At 44.5% G+C, this 12,493-nt stretch overlaps 1 protein-coding gene across 7 annotated transcripts in view; it reads right to left on the minus strand.

The window, feature by feature from the left end:
* The window catches only part of TFB1M (transcription factor B1, mitochondrial), a 179,521-nt gene that overhangs the window by 7,124 nt on the left and 159,904 nt on the right, over positions 1–12,493 (minus strand). For all 7 annotated transcript variants that reach the window (XM_056567057.1, XM_056567058.1, XM_056567056.1 and 4 more), the window contains exon 7: positions 6,514–6,641. In XM_056567057.1, the coding sequence (XP_056423032.1) occupies positions 6,514–6,641 (128 nt within the window). The remainder of the gene's footprint in view (positions 1–6,513; positions 6,642–12,493) is intronic.

The raw sequence follows: 12,493 nt of genomic DNA on the forward strand, positions 1-12,493 counted from the left end.
ACTTGTATGGGACTTTAACCCCTTAAGGACCCAGCCATTTTACACCTTAGGACCCGGCCATTTTTTGAACATCTGACCACTGTCACTTTAAACATTAATAACTCTGGAATGCTTTTAGTTATCATTCTGATTCCGAGATTGTTTTTTCGTGACATATTCTACTTTAACATAGTGGTAAAATTTTGTGGTAACTTGCATCCTTTCTTGGTGAAAAATCCCAAAATTTGATGAAAAATTTGAAAATTTAGCATTTTTCTAACTTTGAAGCTTTCTGCTTGTAAGGAAAATGGATATTCCAAATATTTATTTTATTTTATTCACATATACAATATGTCTACTTTATGTTTGCGTCATAAAATTGACAAGTTTTTACTTTTGGAATACACCAGAGGGCTTCAAAGGTCAGCAGCAATTTTCCAATTTTTCACAAAATTTTCAAACTCACTATTTTTCAGGGACCAGTTCAGTTTTGAAGTGGATTTGAAGGGTCTTCATATTAGAAATACCCCATAAATGACCCCATTATAAAAACTGCACCCCCCAAAGTATTCAAAATGACATTCAGTCAGCGTTTTAACCCTTTAGGTGTTTCACAGGAATAGCAGCAAAGTGAAGGAGAAAATTCACAATCTTCATTTTTTTACACTCGCATTTTCTTGTAGACCCAATTTTTGAATTTTTACTTGTGTTTGTAGCCCAATTTCTCTCTAGTAAGCACATACCTCATATGTCTATGTAAAGTGTTCAGCGGGCGCAGTAGAGGGCTCAGAAGCGAAGGAGCGACAAGGGGATTTTGGAGAGTACGTTTTTCAGAAATGGTTTTTGGGGGGCATGTTGCTTTTTGGAAGCCCCTATGGTGCCAGAACAGCAAAAAAAAAAAAAACACATGCCATACCATTTTGAAAACTAGACCCCTTGAGGAACGTAACAAGGAATAAAGTGTTTCACGACTTTTGCATATGTAAAAAAAAAATAATAATTTTTCACTAAAATGTGTGTTTCCCCCCCAAATTTCACATTTTTGCAAGGGTTAATAGCAGAAAATACCCCCCAAAATTTGTAACCCCATCTCTTCTGAGTATGGAGGTACCCCATAAGTTGACCTGAAGTGCACTACGGGGGAACTACAATGCTCAGAAGAGAAGGAGTCATATTTGGCTTTTTGAGAGCAAATTTTGCTCGGGGGCATGTCGCATTTAGGAAGCCCCTATGGTGCCAGGACAGCAAAATAACCCCCCATGGCATACCATTTTGGAAACTAGACCCCTTGAGGAACTTAACAAGGGGTACAGCGAGCATTTACCCCCCACTGGTGTCTGTCAGATCTTTGGAACAGTGGGCTGTACAAAATTTTTTATTTGCACAGCCCATTGTTCCAAAGATCTGTCAGACACCAGTGGGGTGTAAATTCTCACTGCACCCCTCATTACATTCCGTGAGGGGTGTCGTTTCCGAAATGGGGTCACATGTGTTTTTTTTTTTTTTTTTTGCGTTTGTCAAAACCGCTGTAACAATCAGCCACCCCTGTGCAAATCACCTCAAATGTACATGGCGCACTCTCCCTTCTGGGCCTTGTTGTGCGCCCCCAGAACACTTTACGCCCACATATGGGGTATCTCCGTAGTCAGGAGAAACTGCATTACAAATTTTGGGGGGCTTTTTTCCCTTTTACCTCTTGTCAAAATGAAAAAAATTTTTTTTTTTACACCAACATGCTGGTGTAGACCCCTACTTCCCCTTTTCATAAGGGGTGAAAGGAGAAAAAGACCCCCAAAATTTGTTAGGCAATTTCTCCCGAGTACGGCGATACCCCATATGTGACCCTAAACTGTTGCCTTGAAATACGAAAGGGCTCCGAAGTGAGAGCGCCATGCGCATTTGAGGCCTGAATTAGGGATTTGCATAGGGGTGGACATAGGGGTATTCTACGCCAGCAATTCCCAAACAGGGTGCCTTCAGCTGTTGCAAAACTCCCAGCATGCTTGAACAGTCAACGGCTGTCCGGCAATACTGGGAGTTGTTGTTTTGCAACAGCTGGAGGCTCCATTTTGGAAACAGTGGCGTACCAGACGTTTTTCATTTTTATTGGGGAGGGGAGGGGGGCTGTGTAGGGGTATGTGTATATGTAGTGTTTTTTACTTTTTATTTTATTTTGTGTTAGTGTAGTGTAGTGTTTTTAGGGTACAGTCACACGGGCAGGGGATTACAGTGAGTTTCCCGCTGCGAGTTTGAGCTGCCGCGCAAAATTTGCTGCATCGCAAACTTGCAGCCTGATACTCACTGTAAGCCCCCTGCCCATGTGAATGTACCCTGTAAATTCACAGTGTGGGGACCTCCAGCTGGTGCAAAACTACAACTCCCAGCATGCACAGTCTATCAGTGCATGCTGGCAGTTATAGTTTTGCAACAGCTGGAGGCACACGGGTTGGGAAATACTGAGTTAGGAAACAGAAAATGTTTCCCAACCAGTGTGGCTCCAGTTGTTGCAAAACCACAACTCCCAGCATGCCCAGGCAGCTGAAGGGCATATTGGGAGTAGTGGTTACGTAACAGCTGGAGGAGAACAGTTTGGGGACCACTGTGTAGTGGTGTCCAAGCTGCAGCCCTCCAGATGTTGCAAAACTACAACTCCCAGTATGCCAAAACTGTCCAGGCATGCTGGGAGTTGTAGTTCTGCAACATCTGAAGGGCCAGATGTTACAGAACTACAACTCCCAGCATGCCTGGACAGTAAGGGCATGCTGAGGATGTGTAGTTTTGCAACATCTGGAAGGGCACAGTGGTCTCCAAACTGTGGACCTCCAGATGTTGCAAAACTGCAACTCCCAGCATGCCCAGACGCCAAGGGCTGTCTGGGCATGCTGGGAGTTGTAGTTTACAGGGTCCCATTACAGCAATACATGTCGCTTTACGGCGACGTGCATTGCTGTAAAGGGCCCGACCGCGGCTGAAGATCAACTCACCTGTCGCCGCTGCCGCCGTCTCCGTCGCCGGAATCCAGGTCTTCAGGGACGAGGTAAGTACCGGGGCCGGTCCCCAGCACTCCCCCGTCCCCCGCCGCGTCCTCCTCTCCGGACTTCAAGGGGCCGGGCAAGATGGGTGGAAGTAACCGCCCCCCCCCCTGCGATTGGTTGGTTAACTAACCGACGGATCGCAGGGTATAGGAGGAGGTGGCAGGCTTGCCACCTCGCTCCTATACGTTAGCATGGTCCTGGCTGTCTGTGACAGCCGGGATCATGCAAAATTACCGGGCGGGCGGGTCCCAGAGACCCGATCAGCCTGGTATCGCCGCAGATCGCAAGGGCGCCGCAGATCGCTTATATGGCCCCCCTCGGCGTTTGCCCTGGATGCCTGCTGAAGCATTTCAGCAGGCATCCGCTTCCGATCTCTGCCCGGGGCGCGGCAGAGACCGGAGAAACACCAGGACGTACTAGTACGTCCTGGGTCCTTAAAGCCCAGGGTGCCAGGACGTTCTAGTACGTCCTGGGTCCTTAAGGGGTTAAACATAAACCCTGCCCCTGGCAAATGGGGGTGAGTAAGGGTTAAATCACCTATCCTATGTTTGTTGTTGACATATAAGTAACATGTGCGCCAAGTTTCATGTTAAGATCTTTAGCCATTAGGACGTGATGCTGGAACATAAACACATACACAGACACACACATACACATTGAGTTTTATATATATAAATAAATTAGTATATAGACGTTACAGCAGTAGCAACAATTTAAAAAAACTATGGAGGGAGATTTAGCAACACCTGTCCAGAGGAAACACAGCAACCAATCAGATTGCTTTTCATTTCTCAGAGGCCTTTTAAAAAAATGAAAGAACGGATCTAATTGGTTGCCATGGACAACTTAGCAACTTTTCCCCATGACAGATTTTGATGAGAGAAGAGAAGCCAGGAGTGGATTTAAAAAGATTGGTAAATATAAAATGAAATTCTTATTCTTCTCCTTTTAGCTGTATCTGCTTCTGGCTTCAGTTCAAAAACTGCAGTGGTAGTTTTTCAAAAAACTGCCATGTGTGACACCAAACTTAAAGGGGGAGATTTATCAAAACCTGTGTAGAGGAAAAGTGGTGAAGTTTCTCATTGCAACCAAACAGATTGCTTCTATAAAGAGAACCAATCTGCAGATTTAAGCAATGCATTATAAATGCTATTATCTTTAGCCTCACCACGTTTTTGCCCAGGGATGTTGAAGAGCTTAAGTTATAAAGTCCCCCCTGACTGGTGACTTATACACTGCTCAAAAAAATAAAGGGAACACTAAGATAACACATCCTAGATCTGAATGAATGAACTAATCATATGAAATAGAAGAAAAGGGTGTAGACAGCTCTCACCTCCTTAATGGATGCACGTGTGCCCAGACTGGCGGTAGCGCAACCGCCAAATGTAGCAAACAAAAGGTAAATGTCCAGCACAGCAGATCCGTTGCTCTTAGGATTTATTAGGCATAAAATCAGGTACACAGAGTGTACGCGCCGTGTATTTGTGTACCTGATTTTATGCCTAATAAATCCTAAGAGCAACGGATCTGCTGTGCTGGACACTTTCCTTTCAATCGTATGAAATACTTTCGTCTTTACAGAGTTGAATGTGCTGACAACAAAATAATACAAAAATTATCAATGGAAATAAAATTTATCAACCCATGGAGGTCTGGATATGGAGTCACACTGAAAATCAAAGTGGAAAACCACAATACAGGCTGATCCAACTTTGATGTAATGTCCTTAAAACCTGTCAAAATTAGGCTCTGTAGTGTGTGTGGCCTCCACGTGCCATATGATCTCCCTACAATGCCTGGGCATGCTCCTGATGAGGTGGCGGATGGTCTCCTGAGGGATGTCCTCCCAGACCTGGACTAAAGCATCCGCCAACTTCTGGACAGTCTGTGGTGCAACGTGGCGTTGGTCGATGGAGCGAGACATGATGTCCCAGATGTGCTCAATCTGATTCAGGTCTGGAGAACGGGCGGGCCAGTCCATAGCATCAATGCCTTTCCCTTGCAGAAACTGCTGACACACTCCAGACACATGAGATCTAGCATTGTCTTGCATTAGGAGGAACACAGGGCCAACTACACCAGCATATGGTCTCACAAGGGGTCTGAGGATCTCATCTCGGTACTTAATGGCAGTCAGGCTACCTCTGCCAGCACATGGAGGGCTGTGCGGCCCCCCAAAGAAATGCCACCCCACACCATTACTGACCCACTGCCAAACTGGTCATGCTGGAGGATGTTGCAGGCAGCAGAACGTTCTCCATTGCGTCTCCAGACTCTGTCACATGTGCTCAGTGTGAACCTGCTCTCATCTGTGAAGAGCACAGGGCACCAGTGGCGAGTTTGCCAATCTTGGTGTTCTCTGGCAAATGCCAAACGTCCTGCACGGTGTTGGGCTGTAAGAACAACCCCCACCTGTGGATGTCGGGCCCTCATACCACCCTCATGGAGTCTGTTTCCAACCGTTTGAGTGGACACATGCACATTTGTGGCCTGCTGGAGGTCATTTTGCAGGGCTCTGGCAGTGCTCCACCACGGCTGCAGCGACAGGACCAGGTAAGTATAAGTCCCCATACAGGGGACTACTTATGGGGTGGCCAGGAGAGACTTTATAACTTTATCCTCACCGTTTTTGCCCCCAGGGATGTTGAAGATATTAAGATTTTTGCATATATATAACGCATTGTTAAAGTTTCCCTTTAATTTACAAAAAAAAAAAAAGACTTTGCAAATGGAAAGCTGGTTAGTTGCTATGGGCAACTGCACGACTTTTCCTCTGCACAGGTATTGATAAATCTCCCCCACACGGAACTTGTCTGAATTACTGCAATATAAATAATACAGGCATTTTTGTAAAGTACACACTTACTGGTAATAACAGTGAAACCTCCCCTTAAGCTGAAAATAAAATCAAGTTAAAGGGGTACTCCGGTGGAAAATATATATATATTTTTAATCAACTGGTGCGAGAAAGTTAAACAGATTTGTAAATGACTTCTATTAAAAAATCTTTATCCTTCCAGTATTTATTAGCTGCTAAATACTACAGAGTTCTTATCTTTTTGGATTTCTTTTTTTTTTCCTGTCCACAGTGCTCTCTGCTGACACCTTTGTCCATATAAGGAACTGTCCAGAACAGGATCAAATCCACATAGAAAACCTATGCTGCTCTGGAAAGTTCCTGACACAGACAGAGGTGTCAGCAGAGAGCACTGTGGACAGAAAAAAAAAGAAATCCAAAAACAAAAGAACTTTCTCTGTAATATACAGCCGCTAATAAGAACTGGAAGGATAAAGATTGTTTTAATAGAAGTAATTTACAAATCTGTTTAACCTTCTGGCACCAGTTGATTAAAAAAAAAAAAAATGTTTTCCACTGGAGTACCCCTTTAAGGATTAGAGACTTTATACATTTATTTTTCTCCTATTCATTATACCTGGAAATCATAAACTTAAGCATACATTTATGGTGCAATAAAAAATTAAATACTTCACTTACGAAATTCCTCTGTAGCAGTATTTCCGTCTGAGCTGGAAGACACTTTGAACTACTTTTTCTATGAGCTTAAAAGGCTGATCTATTTTTGGTTGTATCAGTGGTGTAAAATGCACAACACCGACATCTACCTGCAAAAATAAGAAAAAAACTAAAATTATGCAGAACTGATTTGGCAGTGGAAGAACTGTATGGACTGTACAGTAACAATGAAGTTCTGGGAAACATATAATGACATATGATCAGAATTTGTATACCGCACCTTGCCTGTAAGAGGCATATTACTGAAAAAAATTATCCTTAAAACTTTAATCTACCTAAACTCTAGTTTTTCCTCTTCATTCATCCCACCCTCTTTGCAAAGTTCTCTGTAAAAGAAAACCTGTGTTGAATACCTGGCTTTATTACCCCTACGCTTAAGGTATATTCACACAGCAGAAATTTAGTGAAATGTCTGTCCAAAAAACAGGGGTGCAAATTTGCATGTTACGCTCAGAAATGAGCTGTCTCCATAGAGGGCAATGCATTTCCAAGCAGAATACACCGAAACAATAACCATGTTCATTCTTTCAGCAGACCCCGGGATTGAAATCCTGCTGTGTGCATAGTGCAGCAGAATCCCATAGAAAACATTGGAAAAAAATCTGTTGCAATGAAATTTCCGAGTAGAATTTTTAGGCCTGAAATGAAATTCCACTGTAAGAACGAGGCCTTTAGGTCTGCTTTTCACAAGCTTACAGCTATATGTCTATAATACGGGGTGGGCCATTTATATGGATACACCTTAAAATGGGAATGGTTGATGATATTAACTTCCTGTTAGTGGCACATTAGTATATGTGAGGGGGGAAACTTTTCAAGATGGGTGATGACCATGGCGGCCATTTTGAATCCAACTTTTGTTTTTTCAATAGGAAGAGGGTCATGTGACACATCAAACTTATTGGGAATTTCACAAGAAAAACAATGATGCGCTTAGTTTTAACGTAACTTTATTCTTTCATGAGTTATTTACCAGTTTCTGACCACTTATAAAATGTGTTCAATGTGCTGCCCATTGTGTTGGATTGTCAATGCAACCCTCTTCTCCCACTCTTCACACACTGATAGCAACACCGCAGGAGAAATGCTAGCACAGGCTTCCAGTATTCGTAGTTTCAGGTGCTGCACATCTCGTATCTTCACAGCATAGACAATTGCCTTCAGATGACCCCAAAGATAAAAGTCTTAGGGGGTTAGATCGGGAGACCTTGGGGGCCATTCAACTGGCCCACGACGACCAATCTATTTTCCAGGAAACTGTTCATCTAGGAATGCTCGGACCTGACACCCATAATGTGGTGGTGCACTATCTTGCTGGAAAAACTCAGGGAACGTTCCAGCTTCAGAGCATAAAGAGGGAAACACATCAAGTGGATTGGTCGTCGTGGGCCAGTTGAATGGCCCCCAAGGTCTCCCAATCTGACCCCCTTAAACTTTTATCTTTGGGTCATCTGAAGGCAATTGTCTATGCTGTGAAGATACGAGATGTGCAGCACCTGAAACTACAGATACTGGAAGCTTGTGCTAGCATTTCTCCTGCGGTGTTGTTATCAGTGTGTGAAGAGTGGGAGAAGAGGGTTGCATTGACAATCCAACACAATGGGCAACACAGACATATTACAGATGAAATACTATCAGTATGTTATTTCATCCATGTTTCTGTACAAATATTAATAGGCTGTTTGAGAAAGAAAACTGAATTACACTTTAAATCTAAGGCAAAATAGAGACCATATAAAATATGGATGCATTTTGGATCAAATATATATACATTTGTATTTGAATCCCTCTCTATAGACTTGCAGACCTCAAAAAAAGGATGAAGTTTAGATATACAGAGGGTTAACAGTCAGGAGAAGATAATCCCTGCCTAGCACCAACTGGCAGTACCGGTAGAGTACTACAATGCAAGTACTGGCAGAACAGACAGTTGACCCGGAGTTCACCATGACGTCAATGAAGTTCATCAGATACATTACTTTAATAGTTACATATATTTATATCTATTTAGCCTGGATCGATGTGTTATTACTTTATATGAATATAAATATTTATATATGTATACAGTGGTCCCTCATTATATGATGGTAATTGGGGGGGGGGGGGGGGGGGGGGATTTGTGCCCAGGCTTGGGGTTTTTTGGCCTAGGCCTGGGGGGCTTTGTGCCCAGGCCTGGGAGTCTTTTGCCCAGGATTGGGGTCTTTTGCCCAGGCCTGGGGGTCTTTTGACCAGGCCTGGGGGTCTTTGGCCCAGGCCTGGGGAGCCTTGTGCCCAGGCCTGGGGTCTCTGCTGTTATGTCCTGGGAGAGGGGGTTATCGCTGCCACTGCCATTGGGTGAGGGGTTAAGTTAACCCCTTACCCCATGGCAGCGGTAGGGTTAACCCCTCACCCCACGGCAGCGATAACGCTGGTGAGGGGTTAATGCTACCACTGCCATGGGGTGAGGGGTAAAGTTCACCCCTCACCCCATGGCAGCGGTAGCATTAACCCCTCACCCCGCGGCAGCATTAACGCTGCCACGGGGTGAGGGGTTAACGACTCTGCCACGTGAGTGAGCTACTAAGTCATACTCACCAGCTCCTCACGTCTTCTCCTCACGGGCGGCGCTCCTCAAATGGCGGCGTAGACGCAGGCTGACGACGTCACTGTCATGTGACGTGATGTCGTCACATGACTGCGGAATCGCCAATTAGCATCAAGAGGAGGACTCCGGTGCAACAGTGCCCCGCAGCCCGCACCGGTAAGTAAAATCATAGTGATGGCCCCGCAAAAAGTATCGTATGTCGATACTTACTTCAACATACGATGGCCTATGTCGGGGGCCATCGTAACTCGAGGGACCACTGTGTATTATATTTATATATACATACATATATATATATATATATGAACTCTTTCTTGCACTTGTACTTGAAACGTGTAGGCATTTTGTCTTTTTTTTTTACATTTATTTTGCATCTTAAAGCCTTCAGTGCCACTTGTTTGTGCCGTATAGCATCAGTTTTCTCCTTTTTTTCCAGGAATTATAATATTATAATCTTCTCTGACCTTTATATTGTTATCTGCATTTGGATTGCGGTTGGATGCAGGCTGTTGCAGTGATATATATGTTACAGCCATCAACCCCTTAAGGACCCAGGGCGTATGGGTATGCCCTGGCTCCCTGGTACTTAAGGACCCAGGGCGTATCTGTACGCCTGTGGGAATTTCGGTCCGGGTGGGGTCCGGACCGGGGTGACTGCTGATATCTATCAGCAGGCACCCCGTGCAAACCCCTGGGGGGGTCCTGAGACCCCCCATGTCGGCCAATTCAGACCGGCGATTCCAGGTCAATCGGGTCTCTGGTGACCTGGAAAAAAAGGGTGAATGGAGGTGTCCGAGACAGCCCCATTCACCCTTATCCAGCAGGAGTGAGGTGGCACGGGTGATTCAACGACCGGAACAACCGACCAATCACTGTCCTGCTGGGCGGTGATCGGGGCCGGCGGGGGTCTCTTATCTCTCCCTGGTCCGATGGGGGTCCCCTCAGGAGCGGCGGTCCCGGTGGCAGGAGCAGCGGTGGTCCCGGCGGCAGGATACAGCATGAGGTGAGGCCTGTTCACCTCCTGCTGTTGCTTAGCAACAACTCTCAGCATGCACACCCAAAGTGCATGCTGGAAGTTGTAGTTGGAACTCCAGCTGTTGCAAAACTACAACTCCCAGCATGCCCTTTGGTAGTCTGTGCATGCTGAGGGTTGTAGTTATGCAACAGCTGGAGGCACATTTTTTCTATGAAAAAGTGTTCATTCAGCTGTTACACAACTACAACTCCCAGCATGCACAGACTACCAAAGGGCATGCTGGGAGTTGTAGCAGTGTACCTCCAGCGGAAGTTTGTCAAACACCTGTGGTGTGTTAAGGCTCACTGTACTCCTTTGTTACGTTCCTTGAGGGGTGTAGTTTCCAGAATAGTATGCCATGTGTTTATTTTTTTTTGCTGTTCTGGCAGCATAGAGGCTTCCTAAATACGACATGCCCCCCAAAAAACATTTCTGCAAAATTTGCTTTCCAAAAGCCAAATGTGACTTCTTCTCTTTTGTACTACAAAAAAAAGAGGAGCGCTCCATGGTGCAGATAAACGATGACAGAGGAAACGTTGACGGTAAAGAATGTGCTTACCAATGTCTGTTGTGCAAAGGCCAGCACAACTTGGAGAAAAGCGTATATGTGGAATCGTCTTCTGCCACTCCACAATAAAACCAACGACCTCCAAACCAGTGGACAATAAGGCACTGAGGGACCAGGCGATAAGTAGAGCAATCAGCTTATTCCCAACATGCAACGCGTTTCGTGCAAATGCGAAATGCCTGAAGCGCATTTGCGCGAAACGCGTTGCATGTTGGGAATAAACTGATTGCTCTACTTATCGCCTGGTCCCGCAGCACCTTATTGTCCACTGATTTGGAGGTCGTTGGTTTTATTGCATTTCTTCTCTTTTGAACATTGTAGTGCACCCACAGAGCTCTTGACGTCCACACATGGGGTATTTCCATACTCAGGAGAGATGGGGTTTCAAATTTTGGGGGGCATTTTCTCCTATTACCCCTTGGAAAAATTTAAAAAAATGGGGGGAAAACTAGCATTTTAGTGAAAAACAAAAAAATCATAATTTACACCTCCAACTTTAAGGAAAAGTCGTCAAACACCTGTGGGGTGTTAAGGCTCACTGTACCCCTTGTTACGTTCCTTGAGGGGGTGTAGTTTCCAAAATAGTATGCCATGTGGGTTTTTTTTTTTTTTTGCTGTTCTGGCACCATAGGGGCTTCTTAAATGTGACATGCCCCTAAAACCATTTCAGAAAAACGCACTCTCCAAAATCCCACTCCTTCCCTTCTGAGCCCTCTAGTGCACCCACAGAGCACTTGACATACACATATGAGGTATTTCCTTACTCGAGAGAAATTAGGTTACAAATTTTAGGAAGATTTCTCTCCTTTTAGCCCTTGTAAAAATTCAAAAACTGGGTCTACAAGAACATGCGAGTGTAAAAAATTAAGATTTTGAATTTTCTCCTTCAATTTACGGCTATTCCTGTGAAACACCTAAAGGGTTAATAAACTTTTTGAATATCATTTTGAATACTTTGAGGGGTGCAGTTTTTAAAATGGGGTCATTTATGGGGTATTTCTAATAAGAAGGCCCTTCAAATCTACTTCAAACCTGAACTGGCCCCTGAAAAATTTCGATTTTGAACATTTTTTGAAAAATTGCTGCTGAACTTTGAAGCCCTCTGATGTCTTCCAAAAGTAAAAACATGTCAACTTTATGATGCAAACAAAGTAGACATATTTTATATGTGAATCAATATATAATTTATTTGGAATATCCATTTTCCTTATAAGCAGAGAGCTTCAAAGTTAAAAAAATGCAAAACATTTTCATCATATTTTTGAATTTTTCACCAAGAAATGATGCAAGTATCAACAACATTTTACCACTAACATAAAGTAGAATATGTCACGAAAAAAAAATCTCAGAATCAGAATGAAAAGTAAAAGCATCCCAGAGTTATTAATGCTTAAAGTGACAGTGGTCAGATGTTCAAAAAATGGCCGGGTCCTTAAAGGGGTACTGCACCCCTAGACATCTTATCCCCTATCCAAAGGATAGGGGATAAGATGTCTGATTACGGGGGTCCCACCGCTGGGGACCCCCGCATTCTACCATGTTGCACCCACCTGTAACGGCTTCCAGAACCACTGGAGGTCCCGACCACGGGGACGTAAGATCATGACATCATGACTCCGTCCCCGTGTGACGTTACACCCGTCCCCTCAATGCAAGTCTATGGGAGGGGGCGTGACAGCTTTCACGCCCCTTCCCATAGACATGCATTGAGGGGGAGGGTGTGACATCACATGGGGGCGGAGTCGTGACGTCACGACCTTACGTCCCCGTTGTC

This window comes from Hyla sarda, chromosome 3 (genome assembly GCF_029499605.1).
Source record: "Hyla sarda isolate aHylSar1 chromosome 3, aHylSar1.hap1, whole genome shotgun sequence".
Lineage (NCBI taxonomy): Eukaryota > Metazoa > Chordata > Amphibia > Anura > Hylidae > Hyla > Hyla sarda.